We start from the raw sequence: 26,739 nt of genomic DNA, 5'->3' as shown, positions 1-26,739 counted from the left end.
CCATCGTTCAGCTTAAGTCTCCTCTTTGCCATCCAGATTTTAATATCAGCCATCAGGGATTCCAGGTTATTCTTGGGATCATTAATATCTAACCTCGTAACATAATGCTGAGTATCATCAGCATAAAATTATAAGACAAATCATGTGCATCAAGTAGAGACAGTAAACTACTGTACTTGTATACAATGGGAATACAACTGGAACTAAAACAGATCCCTGAGGAACTCTAAACTGAAGGGGAACTAAGTCCACAACTACTATCCAAGATCTGAGATTGGTCAGACAGATACTACTCTAGAAGAGAAAAGATCATCATCATGGACACCATACAAATTCAGTCACATAGTAATAGTTCATGATATACTGTCAAATCCAACAGAACCAAGAGAAATGTCATCCTGCTGTACATGCTCAGAACCAAGCTGCCATGAATCTTCATTTGTGCAGTTTCAGTTGACTGAAATTTCCTCTATGCTGACTGAATGGTAGGAACAACTCTGTTTCGTTCCAGTGGTGGTATAGCCTGCTCAATAATCTTGTACATGAATAACATGTTGGAGGCCGGACAATAGTTTAAGATGCCCTCAACACTGGGACCAGGCTTCTTGAATATGGGCTGGAGCATGGCACATTTCTTGGACTGCACAAAGTTACCTTCTACAAAGCACCTATATATTGTTTTACAAATAAAGTCTGCTGCATATTCATACACATCTGGCAACTGTGACACACTGAATAGATCAAGTGGCCAATATGATTCATTAAGATCTCTGGTATAACATTTAACTTTATTTACAGTTAATGGATGGGTAAAAAAATGGGTTTTAAAAAAAGTTTTTTTTTTTAAATGCTACCCCCTTATCTTTTCATCATTATTCATACCTTGAAAAAGTGCTATGAATACGGATTACTTATTTTTGTAATCCTTATACAGGTTAAACTGCCACCAATTAAAATGTAAGTGGGGCTCATTATGGGGACTATCCTAAATAAAATCCTGCTTAGGGTCCCAGAAGGCCAGACCCTGCACTGAGGGCAAGTGCCCAGTTGCTTGTTCCTGAGAGGCTTTATGTGAGTAATCAATACCAACCACCTCTCATATATAAGCTTTCAAAAGCTACAGGCCTTTATTTATTTTACTTGTTTACTGTATTATTAGTAAGTTAAGAAAATACCTGTGCCCACTGAGCACTGCATTGGTGGGAGAAAATGAAGATACTGACCAGAGCCAACCTGTTCCAAATCTGCATTGCAGCGCTCCACCAAGTACTCAACACAAGAGAGGTGACCGTTCTTGGAAGCCATGACGAGTGGTGTGGCACCATTTGTCCGTGCACTCACCATCCGGCTCACCTCACTGCGGCTACGATGGTCGAGGAGCATCTGAAATAATAATCATCATTAGCCATGCTCAACCATACTTTATGCTGGTACTGATCTACAGTATAATTCTACCAGAGACCAAAACCTACTGTAAAACAAGAACAGTACAATACCTCTGTTACCATTCCCCCTTGACAGCTTCTTGGATGCTGGGAGTCTAGAGGCAACTGAGACATTGATGGCTTTCCTCAAGAACATGAACCAAATCTTGAACTTGTGACTCTTCTGTCCTGACTACCATAATGAAGATAAGTCAATCTATCCAACTATACCCAGGTGTTTTAATCCTATATGGGCAGGCCACAAACAAATCACCTTCATTTTGCCCTGTCCTCTGTCATGAGTACCCTCCCTCCAACTCATACTTCCCTCGCTCATATAAATATTCTGGAAAAAATTTTTTGTGTCACTGCAACCAATTATCCTTATCCCTGCTGCCTGGATTAGTTAACAGGTGTGATGATCTAAGGAAAAAACAAATTATATATACTGGTATACTTTTTGTTTCACTAATGTTAATATCTGGTGGTACATTAATCTATTTATGTTGACAACAGGACATGCAATTACTATGGAGTTACTATTACTATAGTTTTTTTTTTTTTTTTTTTTTCCATTGATGTTAATACTGATAGTGTGTCATTTTGTTGATACAGTAATTGGGTATTTAGTTTCTATACTTTTTTTTTTTTTTTTTAAGGATCTTGAAACAAGTATGAAGCAAACGCACAGTACGTGTTTAGCCTTGGTCAATAAAGTATGGTATACAGAAATGGTCAGATGATGTACGGTAGGTTTGACTGGGCTTGGTCTATCCTTCCATATTTTTAAATTTTATTCTTCCTACTAAATTCATCATCATCATCACCCGGACTTCTTTCCCATCCTAGGGCAGGGTGAGGAGTAGCAATGTCCACAGCCCAAATTTGCCCAATCCAATGGGCCACATTTCCATTCACTCACCATTCAAGCCCCCAGAATCCTGGCTCTATCTGATATGCCAAAAAACATTCACCACGTTCTGTAACTTCACATAAATGTATTCGAGAGCCAATCCAGATGTGTCACGTTAAAAAGGGGTGCCAAATCCCTGATCATGCACTTCTCCTCACAATATTCATCCAGCCACCTCGATCTCTTGTCAGTCCCCTGGCCTCCCGACTTCCAAACCTCTCCTCCTCACACACTCATCCACCATTTCCCTCCACCTTCTCCTTGGCCTACCTCACCTCCTCCCTCCTTCAAATTCGCTCAGATATACCTTTTTCGCCACCCTTTTGTTATCATTCTCTCCACCACGACCATACCATATCATTACACTCTGATTCTGGTGTCCACAGACTTCATCACACCACATCCTTCACGAATCACATTATTGTGCATCTTATCCACTCGCTGTACCCCACAAACAATCCTTAGCAGTCCCATCTCCACTGCTCTCACTCTTGACTTATCATTTTCATGCCACACCATAGTCTCACATCCATGTTAAATTTGGCACTAACATCCCTTCCTGTAAGCCTTGTGCAACTGCAACACTCAAGCCTTTGTTTCTTATAGAGAGAGAGAGAGAGAGAGAAAGAGAGAGAGAGACCATGGATGCTAAGGTTTGGGCTGATGGACAGAATGATATGGCCATAAAGATGCCCATGTTAGTGCTAAAAGATGGCAAGGTTAGGGTCGAGGGATGGCAAGGTTAGGGTCGAGGGATGCCAAGCACCATTTAGTTTGTGTAACAGCTGCCAAGGGCCCAGGGCAGCGCTGATGTTGTTTATCTACACCATCGACACCCAAGTCTTTTGAAATCAGCCGATGAATTCGGAAAATATAGTGCCATGGCCCACTGCTTAGCTTATGTAAGCAACGGTGAAACAAAAACAGCAAGCTAAGAATAGTGATCCAATTGCATTACCATTGTGAAGGCGACAAGTGGTGGTGTTTCAATGTGGCGGCCAAAGCTACATGCTCGCTGCGGAGATAGCCTCTCCATAATATAGAGCTCAGTGGGTGCTACCCATGAGAAAGCTTCTTAATCTATAGAGCTCAGTGGGTGCTACCCATGAGAAAGCTTCTTAATCTATAGACCTCAGTGGATGCTACGGTTAGGGTCAAAGTATGCCATGGCTAAGGCTGAAGATTGTTCCAAAGGAATCATTACTGACAAAGGAGAAAACATTATGAAACAGAAAAAATGCTGATGATCTCTTCCGTGATAACTACGAGTAACGAAAAGTTCATAATTTTTTACCCACTCGCGCATGCATAAGTTTCGTAATTTTTCCCGGTACACGATTTTACTCGACTGGCCGTCCGCCTAGACCGCCCGTGCGCTGCTGAAAACACGTATTCTTGCCTTATTTTTGCCACCCAAACCTCAATATACTGTCATGAAACCTATATGATCTTATTCGTCGATGTTTGTTCTAGCTAAGCACACAAAAAAAAAAAAAAAAAAAAAAACACACACACACACACACACACACAAATAAAACAACATTAGGTGGCCCTGAATAAACATTTTGCAATATCAATTTCACTTCCCAACATCACCATTCGAATGCTTTCCATCATACAAGAAAATGTTATTAGGAGTTTTGATTGGGAATTTCATCCGCTTTCTAATGAGCTTTGTTGCATTCTGATACAACTGGTAGTTTCGAGAAAACAGCCAAAAACTGAAAGCCATTTAAAAAAAAAAAAAAAAAAAAAAAATTTGTACACGGAGCTTTCCTGCAAAAGTTTTCTCGCACACATTATGTTTTTATTCATAATATTGTGTAAAATTTCATGAGCTTTCTCATGGCCCAAACAGATTTTCAATATGCCTCATAGTTTCCAAGTAAATTGCAAAAAAAGACTGGGTACTCGTGGCCGTGCATCACTTTCGTCATGCACGCACAGCAAACACTATATTCCCGCCTACGTAACAACGACTTTTTATCAGAGATATTACATTGTTATGTCCTGTACCTATGTAGAATTTACTGCTCTTTATCATGGTTCTTACAGGCAATCGATACGTCCAATAGTTTTAAAACTGAGATTACTCCAAGAGCTTTCGACTTTTACTGCGAGAAAAAAAAACACTCCGTTCCCCCGCCTTTTCCTACAAAATATGCTCCCAAAGGCTTTATTTTCATAATGAACATACGTACAATTTACTGCTCTTTATCGTGGTTCTTACAGGAAATCGATACATCCAATAATTTTTGAGTACGGTAATTGGCCAACAAAGTGAGATTACTCAGCTGAGTGTTTTCGACTATTACTGCAAGCGAGAAAAAAACACACTCTGTTCCCCCGCCTTTTCCTACAAAATACGCTCCCAAAGGCTTACATTTTCTAAATGAACATACGTAGAATTTACTGCTCTTTATCATGGTTCTCACAGGAAGTCAATACGTCCAATAGTTTTCAAGTAAAAGCTCTTCCGATCGCTACCTAGGTTTACCACAAGCGAAAAAAAAAAACACCGTCTTCCCCCCCCCTCTTTGCCTGAAGACTATGCTCCCAAAGCCTTTTTTCTTTTTTTCTCCTTTTTATGTACAGACTGTAAAATCTCCAAGGGTGGGTTTTTAGTACACCGCTTCCCGTCCGATCAGCGAAGTTAAGCAACGTTGGGTTTGGTTAGTACTTGGATGGGTGACCGCCTGGGAACACCAGATGCTGTTGGCATCCCTACGAGTTAAGTGGAGTTGGTGGAGGATTAGTGCCCCTCCCTGTAAAACAATTAACTCTAAGCCTTTGGCCACCCCATTTGGGATACATGGCGTCTGGCAATGAATGAATGAATAATCTACTAGACATGAACACTAGTTTGTTCTAGTTACTGCTAATAAAGCTGTACTTTCTGTTATATGTGTAACATGTAGGAGAAAATGGTTATTTGTCTGAAAAATATAGGGGTATTGATAACAGGTCAATATACATTTTATATAAATCATGAATAATCAACAAATGTCTTAGCACATTAAAATACCTGTCCACTGACGTCCGTCGTTGCCCGGCGTCCTTACATCACCTGTACACCTGCCGCTAAGGTATCGCTGACATACGCTATGCACCCACATCCCACAACGAACACTTGTGACACAGATCACAAACATTTTGTATTAATCATAAATAATCAACAAATGTCTTAGCACATTACAGTACCTGTCCACTGACGTCTGTCGTTGCCCGGCGTCCTTACATCACCTGCACACCAGACGCTAAGGTATCGCTAACCTACGCTACGTACCCACAATATCCCACAACGAACACTCGCTGCACATTTCACGTTCATTGTACATAAAGTATTACTTCTCACTAAATGTCTCAGCAAGTTACAGTACCTGTTCAATGACGCACGTAGTTGCCTGGCGTCCTGACGCCTCCACACACCTGCCGCTAAGGTATCGCTAACTGATGCTACGCACCCACAGAATTTCTTCACAGACACTCGCTGCACATTCCATGTACATTGTACATAAAGCAAAACTTTTCTCACTGAATGTCTTAGCAAGTTACAGTACCTGTTCAATGATGTCTGTTGTTGCCCGACATCCTTACATCACCTGCACCCCTGCTGCTAAGGTATTACTAACCTACGTTACGCACCCTAAAATTATCTCTTCACGAACACTCGCAGCTCAATTTACGTACACTTTACACTAAATCATACGCAAATACATGACTACCACAATTATTCCACCCCTACCTCCGCAATTATTTACATTCCTTACTATGATACAACGTGACCGTGATGCAGCACTTTTGCCTTGAGGTTTATGACGCACTGCTATGTTGGCACACACAACACTTCTTCACGAACACTCACAGCACGTTGGCCTTATATTTCACGCAAATTCATACGCATATACAGTATGACAATCACAACAGCCATCCCTAAACACCTCTAATAATCCCTTCCCGATTACAGTGTACAGGTAACGCCTGCCCCATTCCACACTCTGGCCATGGCGTACATAATGCATGCTAGTTCCAACATATCACAAAGCAAGCCACTATAGCTTTCACACACTATTCAGTTTAGGCAATGGTTTTTCTGTATACACTTTTGTAGTATAAGTACTGCATACCTTTTACAATATTTCAAGCTTTTGGTGGTAGGTGGTGGTGACCATCATCCACTCACTTGATGTAGTGCATCCTACTTCTTCCTTAGGCTTTATCATTCTTTTTCTGTGCCTGCTCTCCTCTCTTCCTCTTCCTCCCATCTTTCCTGTCACTTCTTATCGCTTTTCTTCCCTTTACAGGTGGCTTTACATTGAGTGACAAGCCAAATGATTTCCCGTAAGCCAAGAAACCATTTACAGCGCTAGGTGGTAACCATATAACCAAACCATACGTGCTCTCTACATGTCAACAAGTGGGTTGGTGGAGGGTTAGTGTCCCTCCCCGTAAAACAAATAATTCAGTGTCAAATGGCCATCCCCTACGGGATTATGGTGTCTGTCAATAGATAGACAGTATATGTAGTCACAGCATATGGCCCAGGGGATGTGGAATGGTGAAACCCTGCTACAGTGAACACACTTCTTGCCCCTAGGCCTAACAAATGATAACGGGCACCATTTCTTCTCAAGATATATATCTATGTTCCATCAACAAAATCACTTCAAATTATGCTCAGAAATTAATATATTATCACACTCAGTCCACTGGGGGCTTCAACTCGGGCGGGAGGGGGAGAATTAGGGTGATTTAAAGGGACAGTACACACGATGCAGCCTCACAGCCTGGCTCCTTGTGATCAACTGAGGTTTCTCACTACGGGCAGCCTCCTGGGAGGCTCTACAGTGTTTACCTCAGAAGAGGAACATGCCTGCTACAATGCGTCCAAATTTGACGCAAATCGGCCAAAAACTTTTGACAGCATTTTTTCTGTTTTTTCACGCGATTCGTGTCAACGTGCATTTATCTGCCAAACCACAAAGAATGCAATTTGCGTCAATGTGACTGGGAAGGTTAAGCAATAATATACTTAAAAAGGCACACTGTTACAGGGGAGCTATACAACTGCATATTTATTATGGGCTACATATGGAAAAGCAAACTATCTTTTCTACACGTGGAAATCGACTAAATAAGCTCGCTGAACTACTTGTTAAATGTTTCCCCTATATTTGACCTTGCTTCCAAATGACTGGTTGATAGCCAAGAGAGCAATATCCAACCACCAACTAAACTCATACAAATACCCTAACCATTATCTGTGACTATCACTGGTACCATCACCGGCCTCACCACTACAAACTACTGCTAGTAATGTCATGCTCATCTGCATTTTTCTTACAAAACATCCTCACCAAAAGTAATAGGTTTCTGCACATCCACATGGCTAGTTGCTATTTCCTGAAGGTTTGGAGAAAGTTCGTCCACAACTCTTCAAGATATTTAGGCAACACACACACACGTACACACACAAAGGCAGGATGTCCGTCACCTCTCTATACGCTTGCCACCCTTATCTTTTATGAGTCAAGCTCTGTACTAGGTTAAATTATATGATGTCCTAATATAGTACAGTAAGTACCGGTATAAGCAAAAGTGTTGTCCAAATTATAGAATACGTCCAATTAGTGCAAGAATCCGCTAATAACAATGCATCATCAGCTTCGTGTCGTCCGTCACCAGGCAGGTAGCAGGGAGATGCAAACTTTTAAGTAGAAGTTATCTTTCTAAGTGAGAATTACCAAAAGATGAGTACCATCTTTAGTTTTTTTTTTTTTTTATTCTTTTATTATGCGAAGAAGGAACAAAAGGCCAAGAGCTCGCAATTACTGTTCCTTCCAAGAGAAAAACAAAATACAAGAGAGCCAAATTCAAGATCCGATCATTTCCAGATGCCTGGACACGCTGCGTTTGAAAGACTGGAGATCACAGGAAGTAGGAAACACAGACAGAGGGAGACAGGTTCAGAGTTGACCTGTTGCATAAATATAGAACTGGGAGTAACAGTTAACTCTTGCATTAGAGAGCTGGACAGAAAAGGGATGAGAGTTTGCTGCTAGACAGGTTCTACGTGCCCGTTGTAGAGGTGGAGGAACGCATGCAGACAGTTCAGAGGAGAAGTGACCATTGAAGTAGGAATAGAAAAGAGATAAAGATGCAACAGTGCGACGAAGAGACAGAGGTTGAAGGGAGTCAGTAAAAGGAGGAGAGTTAATGAGACGAAAAGCCTTTGACTCCACCCTATTGAGAAGAGCTGTATGTGGAGAGCCTCCCTACATATGAGAGTTGTACTCCACACAGGGGCGGATAAAACCCCTGTATAGAGTCAACAATTGTGCAGGGGTAAAGAAGGAACGGAGTCGGCTTAGCGCCATCTTTAGTAAAGTGAATATGGAAGGAGTTAAGAAAATAGATAAAGGTAGAAAACAGGGTGATGATTTCTACCTTGAACTGGTTGAAATGGAAACATGTAACAAATTAGTAATGTGAATAAACTGGGGAAAACTTTTCAAAGAGAAATAGATGAAATTAAGAAGGAATTGCGAATGCACAAGGAAGAAAATTAAAAAATCAGTGCCAACGGCCATGCCACGTTGAGTACACCGCTTCCTGTCCGATCAGCGAAGTTAAGCAACGTTGGGTCTGGTTAGTACTTGGATGGGTGACCGCCTGGGAACACCAGATGCTGTTGGCATAACGTTCTCCCTACGTGTCAAGTGGGGTTGGTGGAGGATTAGTGCCCCTCCCTGTAAAACAATTAACTCTAAGCCCTTGGCCACCCCGTTTGGGATACATGGCGTCTGGCAATGAATGAAATGAATGAAAGAAGGAATTACGAATGCACAAGGAAGAAAATGAAAAAATCAGTAAAGGAATTAAACAAAACAGACACAACAATTGCTGAGCTGTCGGTTGAGGAACTTGAGGTAGTTTCACTTTGAAGGAAGATTAATGAAATGGTAAGTTCAGTTGTCAGCCATTAGAGAGTATTACGGAGGAGTTCAGAAATGATACAATTAGGCACGCAAGCAGTATGATAGACCAAGGCAGTGATACTGAACAGAAGATAACCCAGATGAACAAAATTATTCGAAGTTGCAAAGATGAAGCAGAAACTACGTGTGCTGAAATGGTGAAAATAAGGAATGACATAGTAACAAAAGTAGAAGAAAAAAAACATTAGAAAGGAAGTGAATGAAACCAATAAAAACAACCCAAAACTGGTCAAAGATTCAGCAGGTATCAGCAAATCTATAGTAATCACTGGTATAGATGAAGAATAAGAAACAAAATTTTGTGACAAAAGGGAGATGGTAAATATAATGAACATACTGAAAGAAGTATCAGAGGAACTCTGTGATAAAGACATAGGAACACAAAAGGCTAGGGCCACTGAAAGTAACCTTCCAGAGTGTGAACACTAGGGGAAATGCTATAAAATGCAAACTCATGGAAAAAGAGGAATTTAAGAATGGATTAAACAGTGCCAAACTAAAGAAGAATTGGGAATACTAAAGGAGAAAAGGCAGGAAGCAAAAGCAAAAAATGAGGAAAAATCAGTGGAAGAGTAATTTTTTTTTTACAAAGCAATTGGATTGCAGGTACAAAAGTGGTACATAACTAACAGGGAATAAAAAGAAGGAAGGTACTAAACTTAAGCTATGGCAAGTATGTACAGAAGATGATTCAGCTGATGTACTCAAATGTTGATGTAATCTAATATACTATTGCAGCAGCCGTATGTCTGGGTGCGTGTGTAGTTTGGGCAGCTGAAACTACGCATTCAAATCACACCAAGATTGGCACAAAAATCACAACAAATTTGCTGATGTGAAAAAACTTGGTCCCATCACGATTGAAAAACTTTTACTATATTCAATGAGCAATCAAATTTTGACAAAAAAAAAAAAAAAAAGCCGCTCTTGGCGCCTGGTCGGTTGCCGTGGCCGAGTGGTTAATATCTCGGACTTGCGTGCAGACAACTTGGGTTCCATTCCAGAAGCTGCAAATAACACGATCAATTGGTTAGCTGCAAAAACTCCAAGCGACAACGTTAGACTAGAACAGCACATAAGCGGACCATCATGGGCCCTTCGATGTCGCCTTGACTGCCGATAATGACATTAGACTAGAACAGCATATAAACGTGACTCAGATTACCTAAAATGATCGCAACATGCGTGCAACGCGTGAGGTAACAAGTAAGAAGCACAAGGAAATGAGTGAGAAACACGAGAAAGCGAGCACGCAGCGCGAAAGCCCTCTGCAGGAGCAAGTGCAAGAGGACCCGAAGGGCCAATGAGCACTTGTGGTGTCTAAATTATTAGAGATGAAAGACTATACCAAAAAAAGGGAACCACTGATTATTTGCCAAACTGAAACAAAATTAACCACAAAGATATCAAACAATCTCTAAACTTAGAGGAATACAATACAGTAATCCCCGTACTTTCCGGACGCCCACTTTCCGGACATCCCCACTTACCAGATATTGTGGGCCTGGACCTTCAGAACCCAAAAATGGCCAAAAAAAAGAAAAAAATCCCCCCAAAATCCGAATTTTTTCCCACCCGTAATTTGAAATTGCCACCAGGCGCCGAACAGCTGTTACACCACAGACTCTCATCCCTTCCTTCCTCCCCCCTCCCCCCTCCCCTGTCAGGGTTGCCAGTTGGTATTTTTCATTACCAAATGTGGGCCAATTTGGTCATGAAATATTCGTTTGGTAATGAATCAGAGTAATGCATAACCAAAAGGATTTTTCACATGTATGAGGATACACAGGATGGAGATGGTGGATTGTCTGCTCTCTCTGATTAATCTGCTAACGTACATAGCATTAAAATAATCAACATGCTGTTAATTATAAAAGTGATTATATGTATTTCCACTTGTATATATAATTAGTGAAGAATAAATGTTAGCTTTACGAATTTAGTAACGAAGTTAAATTTGGTAATGAAAACTGAGGAGTTTGGTAATGTGGCCATTGTGATCTGGCAACTCTGTTTCTCCCTCATCAACACCCAAACAGCTACTGCCTAACTTCGATCACGAGTGGTAGCTTATCGTAATGGAAGCCACAGGTGCTAATTTTTTTGTGAATAACCAGTGAATAAACTGCAATATCTCGCCACTAGACCACACGGGAATTTACAGTGTTAAGCAGTGTTAAGAAATTAGAATTTTGAGTGCATAGGATTAACTGTGGAGTGCAAACCTGGCGGTTGAAACTGGCCTGATGCAATTAACAATGTGCAGTGTTAAACAGTTATAACTCACAGTGCAAAGAATTACTGTAAGTGCAGCACAACACTGGATTACTGTATGTGCTTCAAGAGCATTTTCACCACTGCCAAAACCTTACAAAAGGCGGCCACAAATGTGCTGTAAGTGCCATGGCTGAGGTACAGTCACTTCTAATTCCTCATTCTTTGGTTCCTTTTCATTTATATCATGCTTTATGTCTATTATTGGTGTGAATAAGGTCTTAAATAGGTTTAAATAGGTGCTATGCATGTCCAGTACGGAGCTACTTAGGTGGCTTTCAAAGTTAGGCTGGGTTAGGGTCCATAAGTACCAGTCCAGGAGGCAGAGGCCCACTATCTGGACAGGACCACTTTCCGGACATGCCTTTGGCTCTATTACATCAGATAGTGGAGGGATTACTGTATATGGAGAAGAGACAAAAATTTAAGAAAAAGGAGGAGGAATTATAATCTTAAAAAAGAAAAATCTACATGTCAAAGAACTAGAACTAGATATACCCTCACAAGCAGAAATGATTACAGTAGAGATTAACAAATCTGAAGGGAAGTAACTGTGGTAAATTTATAAATGCTACCCAAAACAAACACTTGAGAAAGAGGCGAACATGAAGACCTGGCATAAAGTACAATTAAAGGTTTTTGAGCATTATTACACTGAATGAAAGAGGAATCTAACAGAATTATATTAACTGAAGATTTCAGTGCAAATATAAACTGGACTACTCTAGATGTAAGAAGCCACGAAAGCTGTTGGGATCAAAAGCTCCTGGATTTTGTGCAGGAGTTTTTCCTAACAGCATGTAAAGGGAAACAGAAAAAGCGAACTTGATGAAGGAAGGAATGCACAGATGAATGGAAGTGGATGAAGAAAGACCCTGATGAATGGAAGTGGACGATGGAATACACTGATGAATGAAAGTGGGTTAATGATGAAAGACACTAATGAATGGAAGTGGGTTCATGAAGGAAGACACTGATGAATGAATGTGGTTGAATAAGTATGACACACATGAATGGATGTGAATGACTAGCAAAACACTGATGAATGGAAGCGTGTGAATGAAGGAAGACACAGATGAATGGGTGTGAATAAATGAATTAAAACACTGACAGAAGAAAGTGAATGAATGAATGAACAGACAGATGAAGTGTTTTATGAAGTCTGAGTGGCCGTGGATTGAGGAAGCGTAAGAGGTGAGAGAAATAGGTATGACTGGCACTGATTGGGGGAGTGGGCTAGAGATTAGTGGGGCTGATGCGAGTGGTCGTGGCGGGTGCTTCGGCTATTTTGGGTATGTGACAGTGATTAACCCGAGGTGTCCCGACAACGTATGAATATGTCACCACGTTTTGTCATGGTGACACCCGACAACGTATACATACATTGTGCGATTGCAAGGTCCATCATTTGCACATTTTTCAAGTTTCATGGGTGATTTTTGGTAGACATATATGGGAGACCTTCCTCTACCCAACGCCAGGCGTGGATAATGCCTAGCCCCACCTGACCCCCCTCCCCCCCTGCACGCCATTTTCTCAGCAACTCACCTGTTAGCAGTAACCTGGCCAGTAAAGACATGTCGCACCACGGCCTCACCAATGACGAAAATCAAGACGAAAGTGATTCTTGCGGTGGAGGGCAAAGGAAGAAATAAGCCATAGGAAGAAACAAGCAGAAGTGATGGGGGAGTAACGTCGTAAAAGGTGCCATATGTTGATGTTTTTGGAGAGTAAACAACGCTTGTATCACCTATATTATTGTCTGAAAACTAATACACTCTTGTACTACATATAAATTTGTACCAAATAAATATCTAACCAGTTATGAATGGTTTGGAATAGCTACCCCTCCCTTTTCTCTCGAGCCTAGCCTGAGAGAACACAGTAACAAAAGAAAGGTACTCTTATTTCTAAACTCAGCTAAGCACTTTCTGAATTTTCGATGTTTCTTATTAAAAGTGGAGGTTTTAGCCAAAAAAAAAAAAAAAAAATCGAAAATCTGCTGGGATTGGGGGGGTCAGTGGTGAATAATCTGCCAGGACGCGGTGGGTTAAACTCTTGGATTCCACGGCATGTATGTTATTCTTCTTACGATTAATTCTTTTATCTGAGCTGCCAGTGATTAATCCTTTAGACTCGATGGTGTCTTTTGTCTTCCTAATACCAGGCGATTTCACACACCTGAGAGTGAGCCATAGAGGCACAAGCGTTGCCCGTTTCTCAGTTTAACTCTGAGGACACATAACACAGCAAAGGGGATTTTAACAATCAACTGCTTTATTATTATTATTATTATTATTATTATTATTGTTGTTGTTGTTGTTGCTATTCTTAATACACCTAGATGGTTTAACTCGGGATGACCACCGCAAAGAAGTGGTTGGAAATAATCTCAAATAATCCTATGGCTGCTAAAAGGGCTCTGCTGAGCAAAATCGTCAGGTGTTTGCCTATACTGTATATAATTCCCAAGTGTACGGTACCAGTAGCAAACTCGTGCTTACTATGACGCTTTAGAAGTTTAGACTACTAGGATTTTTCTCAGCGAATGAAAAATCTGGTGGTAGGTCTGAATACAACAATGCACCAACCTCAGAATTAATTAAATCATCAGTGGGTGGCAGTAATAAAATTATGTGCAGATGCTTTCGGTAACGTGATTCAGGAGATGGTGACAGAGTGTGGGGTAGGAGTGGGAGGATCTGCTGGCCTCAAGAGTAGCTTACTTCTGCAAGCAGGATATGGCACTCCCAAACCAAACCATGTTCTCTCTCTCTCTCTCTCTCTCTCTCTCACACACACACACACACACAGACCCCACGAGAACACTGCTCATCGTCAGGCCTGCCAACTCCTGTCAGTATAGAATGATACCCCGTATTCTAAGTCTCTACTGTCCGAGTAATCAAATATTCAAAGTTATACAAATCAGTTCTCCCTTTCTATAACAGGAATCTTTATAAACACAGCCACAATACTGTGACCAAAATATTTTACTGTTCATGGCATCTGATACAGTATTTCTTTTAGTGGACAAATAAAAGAATGTTTAACACAGTACTGGTATTAAAAAAAAAAAAAAATCACATGCTCTATACACAAGCAAAAGGAATTTATACTTATTTTTACTGAGCCACAGGACATCCCTTTCATTTTGTGACTGCTACATCCAGACAGTTTCGTTAGCATTAGAAATACCATTTCAAGCAAGAGGGTTACAAAGAGTCTGCATTAACTCGTTCACGACACGATTTCTCCCCCAGGGATTAATAAAACCGTCTGAAGGTAACAAAAATAAAACAGGAGACGTCAGCCATACTCAGGGGAAAAATAACTCGTCAAACCAGGAAGTGAGTGGGCACTGACAGACAAGTGAAGGACATTCCAAAGTGTGATACAAATTGTGATGCTTGTATACAAGTTGGGGAAAATTACAAGAAAAATCAATGTGCCAACGCGCAAGGACCGTATGAAATATATAACAAGTTATATACAGTACATACAGTATTTCTTGATACACTGCAAAAACTGAAATACGGTATATATATATATATATATATATATATATATATATATATATATATATATATATATATATATATTGTCACTGGCGTAGGTACCCCAGTAGCGAATGGGTGAAATAGTAATAGGATGATAATGAAAGGAGAGAGAAGCGAGCCTCAAGAACAGTAAATCTTTTTTCTTATCAGTTTTGCTGCCTTACCCAAGCGGTCACTTTTGCCTTCTCAACTGATAACACTCCACAAGAGTTCTCACAAATTACACAGAAAGTTCCTCTTGTCCTTGAACTGTGGGTGTGACATAATGTGGGAGGAGCAAAGTAGGGATGTTTGCCAATTAGAAGCCTAAATGGCGCTTTCGTCACGTTCTTGAGGGCACGCAATTGGTTCTGTCTGAAGCGTATGAGGCCCTCATTGGTAGCAGGTGGCTCTATTGTTTCTGTATGGACAGAGATTATTTTTAACACAGCCTAGTGGTTAATTTGCTGAGAAAGGCAGAGTAAGTCACCTTTATAAGCTCCAGGAAAGTGTGAAGAGACAGATTTTTATCTCATTTTGTACACACATCCCTGTACACATTTTGTCATTTGTACACATTTACTGTCACGTTACACTTTTGTTACACTGTGTTGCACTTTTCTCCAACACTACTCAATACGTGACTTTGATTACAAAACACATTGTGTACAATTTCCCATTTTTGATTCACTCCTCCATTTACACTAGTGTGTGATTTATATCTGGATTTAACCTTCGAAGTCTTCACGTTTCCTCGAGCTTTGTGAGTACTTAGCTTCCACTGAGTGTATTCTGGTTAGGTAAGAAATAACTTGTTTTCTATTTGTATCCTGAGGCCTATATGAATCCTCCCTTTTGAAACACGAACCCTGGTTTCTTCCTTGGTTGTGTATGTTATAGTGTACAGTAAAGTTAAGTTAGTTTTCTTAAATTTTATCTTATCCCTTTTGGTGCTTAATTAAGGGTTATAACAATATATATATATATATATATATATATATATATATAAATATATATGTACTGTATATATATATATATATATATATATATATATATATATATATATATATATATAACAGCGTTCCAACACAATTTTCCTGAGGTGCCACTTTTTCCTTTCTTTTTCTTCCTACCTAAAAAGCTGACATACACAACAGAGCATCGGCATCCCCACCCATACCACGGCCGAGAGGTAAGCATTCAAAAGCAAACAGGAGCAAGCACGCAGGCAGATAAAGCTCAAAACAGACCCAAACAGAGATGGTGAGAGTGAGTGATTCATCTGCACACACACGTTCCACCCTAGCAACTACTCAAAATATGCTAGGGCGTCTAGTTGCTCTCTCTCTCTCTCTCTGATTCCTAAATCACATGAATATTCGTCCGGTTCCCTCCGAGCGGCATAACTTTCCCGTATTTCCTCGCCTTCCTTCGGTTTTCCTTGTTTGATACGTGAATTATTCTTTGGCTTCTCTTTACATTCCTGTCCATCTTTATCCTTTATTCATTATTCCTGCTGCCACCAACTTTACTTTGCTCACGAGAAACTTCGAACTGGAGGTGTTGGGTACAGTCTAAAACAACCTAATTCTTTGCTCGTGGGGGTGTCCTGAAGATGAATATAACAGTAAAGTTATCAAGAATCAGTTACAAGAAGACGTATTTGTGTGTGTGTGTGTGTGTGTGTGTGTGTGTTCTTACCTTACCTAATTGTTCTTACCTAATTGTATCCTTACAGGAATGAGTCAAGCTCGTACTGTCCCGTGTCTTAAACCATATTTATCGTACATATCCTTAAATTTGTGAAATGTTGTGGCACACACTATTTCATTCGGTAGTGCATTCCATTGGTCAATTGCTTTGTTTGGGAAACTGAATTTCCTTACGTCTTTATCACCTCTCTTCTTATGCAGTTTTTTTGCAGTGTCCTCTTGCTGATGCTTCTCCATGTGTTAAGTAATCATTTATGTCTATTTTCTCCTTCCCTGATATGCACTTATATAGCATTATCATGTCACCTCTTTTCCTTCGCTCCTGTAGTGTTGGTAGATTCAGTTTATTTAGTCTTTCTTCGTAGCTTAGGTCCCTCAAGCTTGGTATCCAGCGTGTAGCGTCCCTTTGAACTCTTTCAATCTTGTCTATGTGCTTTTTGAGATGAGGACTCCAGACTACTGATGCATATTCCAGGGTTGGTCTAATGAATGATGTTATTATCCTTCTTAGCATGTCTTCATTTATGTATGTGAATGCTATTCTCATATTTGCAAGTAGTGTATACATGTTCCGTACCTTCTCGCTGATGTGGTCAGCCGGAGATAGTCTGTTATTGATGATCACACCTAGGACTTTCTCTCTTTCTGATGTGTATAGGGTTTTATTTCCTAACTTATAATCCCAATCAGGGACTTTATTACATGACACTTGTCCACACTGAATTCCATTTGCCATGTACTACTCCATTCATGAAGTTTATTTAATTCTTCTTGTAGCTCTTTACAAGAGTCTGTGTTAGTAATTCTCCTTTGTATTTTTTGCATCATCTGCAAACATATTCAGATAGCTCTCATTTCCAGTGTTACTGTTTATATCATTTATATACACTAAAAACATGATTGGTGCCAGCACTGAACCCTGTGGTACTCCACTAGTCACTTCTTTCCATGATGAGTAGTTTCCTCTTAGTACTGTTCTCATTTTTCTTTTTATGAAAAAGTCTTGCATCCAACAAAACAGTTTGCCTCGAATTCCTCCTTGATGGTATAGTTTCCATAAAAGACTTTGGTGTGGTACTGTGTCAAAAGCTTTCTTGAAATCTTAATAGATACTGTCCACCCATCCTTCCCTTTCCTGTATTGTGTTTGTTACTCTGTCACAGTAGCTCAACAGATTAGTAACACATGATTTTCCTTTTCTGAAACTAAACTGTCTTTCTGTTATCATACTGTGTTCTTCTAGATGGTTTACCCAAGCTTTTCTTATAAGCTTTTCTAATACCTTGCTTACAACACTGGTCAGTGATACTGGTCGGTAGTTGAGTGGATTTTGTCTATTTCCTTTCTTGAATAAGGGGACAATATTTGCTTTTTTCCAAATATCAGGTAGTTTACCTTGACTCAAGGATTTCTTGAAAATTAAAAATAATGGTTTACTTAACTCCTTTGCACATTCTCGTAGTACCCAACATGAAATTTCATCAGGACCACTTGCTTTTCCTCTGTCTAATCTACTTAACTCCTCCTGTACTGCTTTTTCTGCTATTTGTATATCTGGTAGTATGTGTGGACATGCATGTTCCACATAGTCCCTCTCAAAATTTTTTTCTTCTGTAAAAACTAATTGGAAATTCTTATTTAGTGCTTCACAAATATCCTCTTGTGTATAAGTGATTCCCTCGTCCGTAATTGATTGTATTATATCTTTTACTTTGGTTTTGCTTCTGATATAGTTGTAAAACAGCTTTGGTTGATCACGACTTTTATTTATTATATCCTCCTCACACTGTTTTGGGGCTTCCCTCCTTATTCTTGTATAATCGCTTCTTGCCTGTTTGTAATTATTATACGCCCTTTCACTATTATGTCTTCTGTATCTATTCCACAACAAATCTCTTCTTTCTTTTGATTTTTTACATTCTGTATTGAACCATTTCTGTATTTTCTTATCTGCTTCTTTGTGCTGTGGGATGTACTTTTGGACTCCTATTTCATAAAATTCACAAATTTTTTATATACAGCATTTAAATCTTGTCCTCTAAGCTCATTTTCCCAATCAACTTCTAAGAAATACTTCTTTAGGTCTTGATAATTTCCCTTTTTATAGTTTAGGCTCTTTTTGTAGCTGTCATTGCTGTTTACTATGTCATATGCTATCCTGAAGTTGTAATTTAGTACTGCATGATCGCTTTTGCCGAGTGGATCCATCCATCCATTGCCAGACGCCATGTATCCCAAACGGGGTGGTCAAGGGCTTAGAGTTAATTGTTTTACAGGGAGGGGCACTAATCCTCCACCAACCCCACTTGACACGTAGGGAGTTATGCCAACAGCATCTGGTGTTCCCAGTCGGTCACCCATCCAAGTACTAACCAGACCCAACGTTGCTTAACTTTGCTTATCGGACGGGAAGCGGTGTACTCAACGTGGCATGGCCGTTGGCTTTGCCAAGTGGAAGGTGATATATTAAACTGTCAATATCATTTTCTTGCCTAGTAAATATTAGATCTAGCACTGAAGGTACATCAAGTCCTCTTTTTCTGGTGGTTTCCCTCACATGTTGCGTTAGGAAGAACTCCTGTACGAGATCCAGGAGCTTTTGGTCCCAACAGCTTTCTTGGCTAATTATATCTAGAGTATTCCAATTTATATTTGTATTGAAATCCCCAGTTAGTATAATTCTTTCTGATTTCTCTTCCATTTTATGTAGTAATGATCTTAAACTCTGAATTGTACTCTCTGCCAGGTCCTCATATTCGTCTCTTTCCCATGTGTTTGATCTGGGTGGCATGTACAAATTGACTACAATTACTTTACCTTCAGATGTGTTGATCTCTACTGCAATCAGTTCTACTTGTGATGGTATATCTAGTTTTATTTCATTGACTTTTAGATTTTTCTTAGTTAATATTATAATTCCTCCTCCTTTTTTTAAATTTCTGTCTCTTCTCCATATATTGTATTCCTCTAATTTTAGTATGTCATTGGATATCCTTGGTGTTAATTTTGTTTCAGTTAGGCATTTTATTTGTGGTTCATTTTCTCTGACATAATCATTCATCTCTAGTAATTTAGATACCATTCCAGCCACATTTGAGTACATCAACTTTATCTTCATGTTTATATACTTGTCATGACATGGTTCTACTACCTTCCTCCTTTTTATTCCATCCTGTTTGTGTACCACTTTCCTACCTGCAATCCTATTACTTTGTAAAAAAAAAAACTTCTTCTTCTCTTCCGATCTTCCCTCATTTTTTGTTTTTGCTTCCTCTCTTTTCTCTTTCAGTAATTCCAGTTCCTCTTGTGTTAGGCATCTTTTTATCCATACATTTTTGAACTCCTCTTTTTCCATAAGATTCTTTGCATTTTTTAGTATCTCTTCCACAGTGTTTACACTCTGGAAAGTCACCTTTAGAGGTCTTGTCTTGCTTTTCTCATATTTCCCTAACCTTTTGTGTTCCTCTATGTCTTTACTACAGATTTCCTCTGTTACTTCCTTCAGTAAGCTCATTACATTTGCCATCTCCTTTTTGTCTCTTGTGATCTTGTTTTTTAGATCTTCCTCTTCTATACCAGTGATTACTATAGATTTGTTTATATCTACTGAATCTCTGACTAACTTTGGATTGTTTTGGATTATTCTTTTCACTTCCCTTTTAATGCTTTTTTCCTCCAACCTTGTTTCTAAGTCTTTCTTTACTTTCACCATTTCAGCATAGGTGGTTTCCACATCATTTTTGTAGCTTTGCACAGCTTCATTCACCTGTGTTATCTTCTCATCAATATCACTGCCCTGGTCAATAAGACTGCTTACTTGCCTAATTGTCTCTGTGTCATTTTTAAAGTCTTCCATAACACTCTCGTGATTGACTACTGTACTTGCCATTTCACTCACTTTCTTCCTAAGTGTACTCAATTCCACTGTTAGTTCACTGATGGTTGTGTCTTTCTTATTGGCCTCCCTTCCTAGTTTTTCTATTTCTTCCTTTTGCAAGTGCATCTGCTTCTTTATTTCATCAATTTCATTTTTGAAAGCCATTTCTAGTTTGTTTACACGTTCAACCAGTCTATTGTGAGTCTCCACTTCAACCAGTTCTTGGTAGAAATCATCATTTTGCTTTTTACTTTTATCCCTTTTCTTTTCCAAATTTGCTTTACTAAAGTATGTATCCATTTTGCATTACTAAAAGTGCAAAGTATATACTTACAATCCCCGTGTTGATTGTCTAAACAAACCTCATATGACTCAGCATATTCTTTCGTCTTGTTTTTCTTTCCTGTTTGAACAAGTCTTGTTTAAACTTTTTTTTTTTTCCTTTTAATAATGAAAAATCATTTAGTCTAACCTAGTACAGAGCTTGACTCATGCAAAGACACTAATTTAGGTAATGCCACTGGCCGTGTTGTTTCGATACGGAGCGCCGATGTGTGTGTGTGTGTGTGTGTGTGTGACCATTATCCTGGCAGGTAGTGGCCGCAGAGTTTATGATTCATCACATCCCCGTTTCCCACTCCATTCCCTTATCCACCTTCTTCCCCACTCCCTGCCTCGCTCCACAACACACCATATCACTCCATTCTCTTAACCACCTTCTCTCACCCTTAGGTATAACTTTAGAAGTAACCAACGTTACCAATTTTCATTATATTACGTCCCTGAACTATTCTAACTAAGACTTACCCTTTAAGCCTAGTTTCAGTTGGGGGAGCAAATTTTGTAGGGATAGTCATATAGTGACTTAGGTTAGGCTGTCGCTCAGTAACGGATGAATGTTGCGCCATATTGGCTGGTGCAGGCGTGTGCATTCGGTCTATGTCAGGCTCTAGATCAGGCCTAGGTTAGGTTAGGTTAGGTTAGTTTGGGTTAGTTTAATGCAAAATAGTGTATTTTTAATTAATCTTGATCTTGATTTTGGGGGATAAACCCACTTTTGGAAATCTTACTCAAAATTCCAAAAGGGGGATTTTCCCCCCAAAATGAGGGTCAAAACTAATTAAAGCTCAGTATTTTGCATTGGAAACCATAAAAAAAAAAAATAAAAGAAAACGTTGGTTACTTCTAAAAATTTACCCACCCTTATTCCCATTATTTTACCGATTTTTTTTTCTTCGTTCATTACTCATACTTAGTCCCTCCTACAAGGCTTTTTTTTTTTTTTTAAAATCACCGATTTCCTACCATAATATCCAATTTCTATTTGTTCTTGCTATCTCCAGACGATTTTCAGCACGTTTGGCAAGGTCTCAAGGTCGCGCGTAAAGGGCTTTAAAATAACCCATCCCACACGAAATTCTCAGACTGAATAAAATCGTCTGGAACTTAAAGGAAAACATTAAAAACAAGTAAACGTCAACGAACTTGAGAGATCGTGGAGGCTCCACACACCTCTTCCTTCCACTACGTTAACCCTTTCAGGTCAAGGACGTTTTATTTTTGTCTTCCTGTACCTGACGATTTTATTCACATTCGGAAAACAATCTGGTTGTGAAGGGGATAAGGTATCTGATGAAGGGTATATTATCTAAACCCAACCAGATCGGTCTCACCAAGAAAAACAAATCTATTACGTTCCAGTTCGGTCTCCCCCCCCAAAAAAAAAAAAAAAAAAACGCTTAGGTAATAAGACATCGGAGTGAAGATGTTAATACTACTGGGATGCAGCACCCGGTGTGAATAAAGTCGTTTGGAGATAGCACAGTAAGCAAAAACTATAATATATACGCACTCGGAGTGAAGGTGTTAATGCTACTACGGCACCAAGAGTGAACGTAGTCGCCTGAAACTCTAAAAAGAGTACTGGAAAAAAAAAAAAAAGTTGATTTGAGTGAAAGTGTTAATATTACGAGCACAGGGTCTCTTGGAGTGTTGTTATTTTCTTCACTGCTCGTCACAGCCTGGGAGGAGGGACGCGCTGGTTGCCATGGTGACGCCTACACTCCCCTCACCTCACCTTACTCCTCTCCATCATTACCTCACCCCTCTACATCGCTCCCTCACTTCTCTTGTTTCTCTCATTACCTCACTCTTCAGCTGTATCACTCCTTAGCCAAACCTCACTCGTCTTCATCAGTACCATAACCCTCTATTTTACGCCTCCCACCCCCCCTCCTCCATCGTCTCCCTCATTTCCTCACCCCTCTGCTTCGCTTCTCCGCTCTACTTCATCCCTCCCTCCCCTCATCTCCCTTCACCTTTCATCACAGTCATCGTCTCCCTCTCCTCTTACCTGTTTCCATCATTACCTCACCTCTACTCCATCCACCTCTCTCCACCTCTGCAAAAATCATCCTTTCGCTCTCCCTTCTACATCATTTACCCTCATCTTCTCTTTCGTCTCCATTATACATCTCACTCATCTACATCACTCCCCATACCCTCTTCCATAATTCTTCTCCACCATCTCTCCATCCTCCTCTCATTCTTCTCTATCAGCACCCCCCCCCTCCTTCCCCTCAATCGTCTCAATCATCACTTCACCCCTCTACATCACACTGCCTCTCCCTCTTCACTCCATCCAGCTCTATGTCCGCTCTAATTACGCCATGCTTACTTGCCCCAGAACTCACTCTTGTTCCTCACTCATCGCCGCAGAACGCGTTAGATCAGTATTTTTCAAACTGGGATCATCAGAACCCTGGGTGGTCCACAGGATGATCCAAGAGGGATCGAGATGGTATGAGAAAATTACCATCTCTCTCTCTCTCTCTTTATATATATATATATATATATATATATATATATATATATATATATATATATATATATATATATATGGAGCCTCAGTGGTAGAGTGTGCGTTTTGCACGCTAGTGGACGAGGGTTCGCCTCCCGCCAGAGTTGTAAAAACTTTGGGAATCGTTCACAGAGCCACTTGCTACTTTGGCGGACATAAGGGATGCTGTGGTTGAACCAGTGTCGCATACTAGTATGCTTGCACCCAATCGGCTTAAGGCGGGCCGATTACACTTGGTTCACAGACTAACACATCCAAAGCCACTACAACACTACAATTACATTTACTGTACAAGCATTTCTCACCCTACATACAGTCTCTACCAGACAGCCTAAGCCACTGGGTAGAGATATCTTGGCTGTATCGTCCCTGCTTCGGTAGGGATAGGCCGGTCCTGCAGTGGACCTCAACGGCTGATGATGATGATGATATATTCATACATACATACATAAATTACTCTCTCTTTTCTCTCTCTCTATACATATATATGGACAGATAGGTATGTAGATACAGTATATTCCAGCCTAATCCTAACAGTCGCTGCTCCTCTGAACTGTCTGCTTGCATCCCTCCACCTCTTCGACGGGTGCGTAGCACCCGTCTAGCAACAAACTCCCATCCCTTTTCTGTCCAACTATCTAATGCAAGAGTTAACCGTTACTCCCAGTCCTTCATTTATGCAACAGGTCAACTCTGGAACTGTCTCCCTCTGTTCTGTATTTCCTACTTCCTATGATCTTCAGTCTTTCAAAAGCAGTGTGTCCAGGCATCTCGAAATGAACTGATCTTGAATTTCCCTCTCTTTTGTGTTGTTGTTTTTTTTCTTGGAGGGAACTTTGCGGGCGCCTGGCCTTTGGTTCCTTTTTTCTTGCATAAAAAGTTGTATAACATGAAAAAATTTTGTGTCGTTAGGGTTAGAGATGTCCTCTACTAGGAGCTCAATAAGTTAAGTGATTAAGGGATCACTGAGACATCAAAATTATGAAAAATACTGGGTTACACAATGTTTTACACAAGCAAAATGATGTACCTTGTGAAATGATCTGACAGCAGTAATCGGTTAAGGGGGTATTTACCGCATTTCAGGGTTTCCCTACTCTGTGCACTGTAACGGTCAAAAATTATCACTTCTCCATTTTCAATGTTTGGTTGTAATAAAGTGATTCACACTAGAATATGGTGCTTGTCACGAAGGACAGGTGTGAAAAGGATGCAGGGCCGTAGTAATTTCATATCGCTATTGAGCGATGGGGGAAAAATAATACAACAGTACAAAAACCTCCGGCAAGTTAAGGTGAACGAAGTGGTGCGCTCTGCCCCTTGACCAACGAAGTTCATCTTGGCCATGAGCTGACACAGTGCAATTATTTCTCCTGGCACTCGCCTGCATTCCAATATCAGACTTCACTCCGATGACGTATTTTTAATTCTTGTTATCTCTAGACTATTTTATTTAGCTAAGGCGAGATTTTTTGAGTTAGAGGGGTTAGATAAAGTGTTCATTGACCCCTTCAATATAGCCCACTCTTTCTAAGTTAAATAATATTGTGTGGATGATGGAAGAATAAAAAAAAACAATAATAAGTAGTGGATTGAAGGGATTAACTTTCCTTCTCTTGCTACACGTGCCCCGATTTCCCAGCCCCCGTGTTATTTATGCTGAGACTGAAATGTTCAAGAAGGACAATGGGTGTGTAAAATTTTCCTGTCTCGAATGAAGAATCTTCCCATGTCTCCGTCTTGGCTGTGAGAAAAACACCATCGTCATTGTTATTTTTCAGGAATAAGACAAAACAGAAACTTTCTCTTGTTCTTCCGGCCACTGAAAATATGAGTTACGTGGGAACTGATTTCAGGTATTTGTGAATGCCACAAGTACCGGTATCCTTACTAAATCTACCTTTTTTTTTTTTTTTAAACAGAATTTATTAGTCTGAGATAAGTGGAAAATTTCGAGAGGGTACTGTGGATTTGCATTAGTTACTAGAAGATGGAAAATACAAATGTCTAGTAGGCTGACCTCTTCCCCAACAATTTGTCGTTCATGTTTTGTTCTTACTACCACCAAATGACTTTATTAAGCTTGACAGGGATCTTGGGACTGATTGGGTTGCAGAAATAATCTCAATAAACTCTTTCATTACTACAGAGGTGCTGGAGAGGGACGCCGTCACACGGTGGTGTCAATATAATCGAGTTGTCCGGTTACAAAACGTCCCTCCATTCCCTCCCTACCCTTCGAAAAGAAGATGGTGCACTGTAGAAAGGCGTACCTTCAGCCTGTAGTCTGCCGGGTCCACACCCGGACGACTCTGTGGGTACTCCAAATTCACCACTGGGCGGGGAGCGGGGGAGGAATATCATCTGGATAAAGCAAAACTACGCTGTAAAGACGTACTCTGGTTGGAGAGGTGTAATAAAGAGGAAAGTTAACCAGTAATAAACAACTGCCCGCCTCCGTTCCAAGAAGTTTGTCTGGGTTGCTCTATTAATTTCCTTCAGTCCCTTTCTTTTGCGCCAACTCGGTCTCAATTTTGTAATATTAGTTCGTTATCACTGACACTGTCCTATTTTCTTTTACTGTCTTGTTATTTTCGCGTATACTCATTGTATTTCTTCATTATTCCCTTCAGTTTATATTTTCCTGGTGGTCTAGTGGGTTAAGGCGCTGATGTCGGACGTCTTGCCCTAAAAGTGCCTAAACGGTGGCTGTGGCTTACTGCTTACACAACGCCACTCAGGGAACAGCAACTGATTACTAGCCTTAAATGTCTGAATTAAGTAGCCAAACCCCGGGCCCTTACACTCGCGAGAGAGACCATATAGGACTGAACGATGGAAGGATGAATTTAAATTTCCCAGTCTGTCTCTCCCTCAGTCCTTGAAATGTGTTTTTAATTTCTCCATTACATAACATCCCACCTCCATGACCCCAGGCGTTACCATGGAGACCAACCATATGAGTGGGCAGGTAGAGGGAAGGTGAGGGAGGGGGTGGGGAAGGGAAAGCGGGAAGGCGTGGGTAGAAATGGCAAGAGGGTAAGTTCTACATTTACAAACTTTCTTGAACTTCAGTATAAGACTGCGTGTATTCGGAATTATATAAGGCTATTAACGTGACAAACCCACGAAAAATATCTAA

The 26,739-nt window shown here is 40.2% G+C and overlaps 1 protein-coding gene, 2 non-coding genes and 1 pseudogene across 3 annotated transcripts in view; 2 read left to right on the top strand and 2 right to left on the bottom strand.

Moving 5' to 3' along the window:
• The window catches only part of LOC145393504 (protein fem-1 homolog C), a 436,136-nt gene that overhangs the window by 110,314 nt on the left and 299,083 nt on the right, over positions 1-26,739 (bottom strand). The window contains exon 2 of the mRNA XM_080267632.1: positions 1,224-1,383. Coding sequence (XP_080123758.1) covers positions 1,224-1,383 — 160 coding nt within the window. The remainder of the gene's footprint in view (positions 1-1,223; positions 1,384-26,739) is intronic.
• On the top strand, positions 4,944-5,058 carry LOC145393607 (5S ribosomal RNA; annotated as a pseudogene).
• LOC145393621 (5S ribosomal RNA) lies at positions 8,916-9,034 on the top strand. The gene has a single exon (XR_013896219.1). It is a non-coding gene; the product is annotated as a 5S ribosomal RNA (ribosomal RNA).
• Positions 19,185-19,303, bottom strand: LOC145393647 (5S ribosomal RNA). Its single transcript, XR_013896243.1, has one exon. It is a non-coding gene; the product is annotated as a 5S ribosomal RNA (ribosomal RNA).

Source organism: Coenobita brevimanus, chromosome 24 (assembly GCF_032717465.1).
Source record: "Coenobita brevimanus isolate Jiangsu-jjx chromosome 24, ASM3271746v2, whole genome shotgun sequence".
Lineage (NCBI taxonomy): Eukaryota > Metazoa > Arthropoda > Malacostraca > Decapoda > Coenobitidae > Coenobita > Coenobita brevimanus.
Note: the sequence above shows the minus strand (reverse complement) of the source record. Positions and strands in the feature narration are given on the sequence as shown.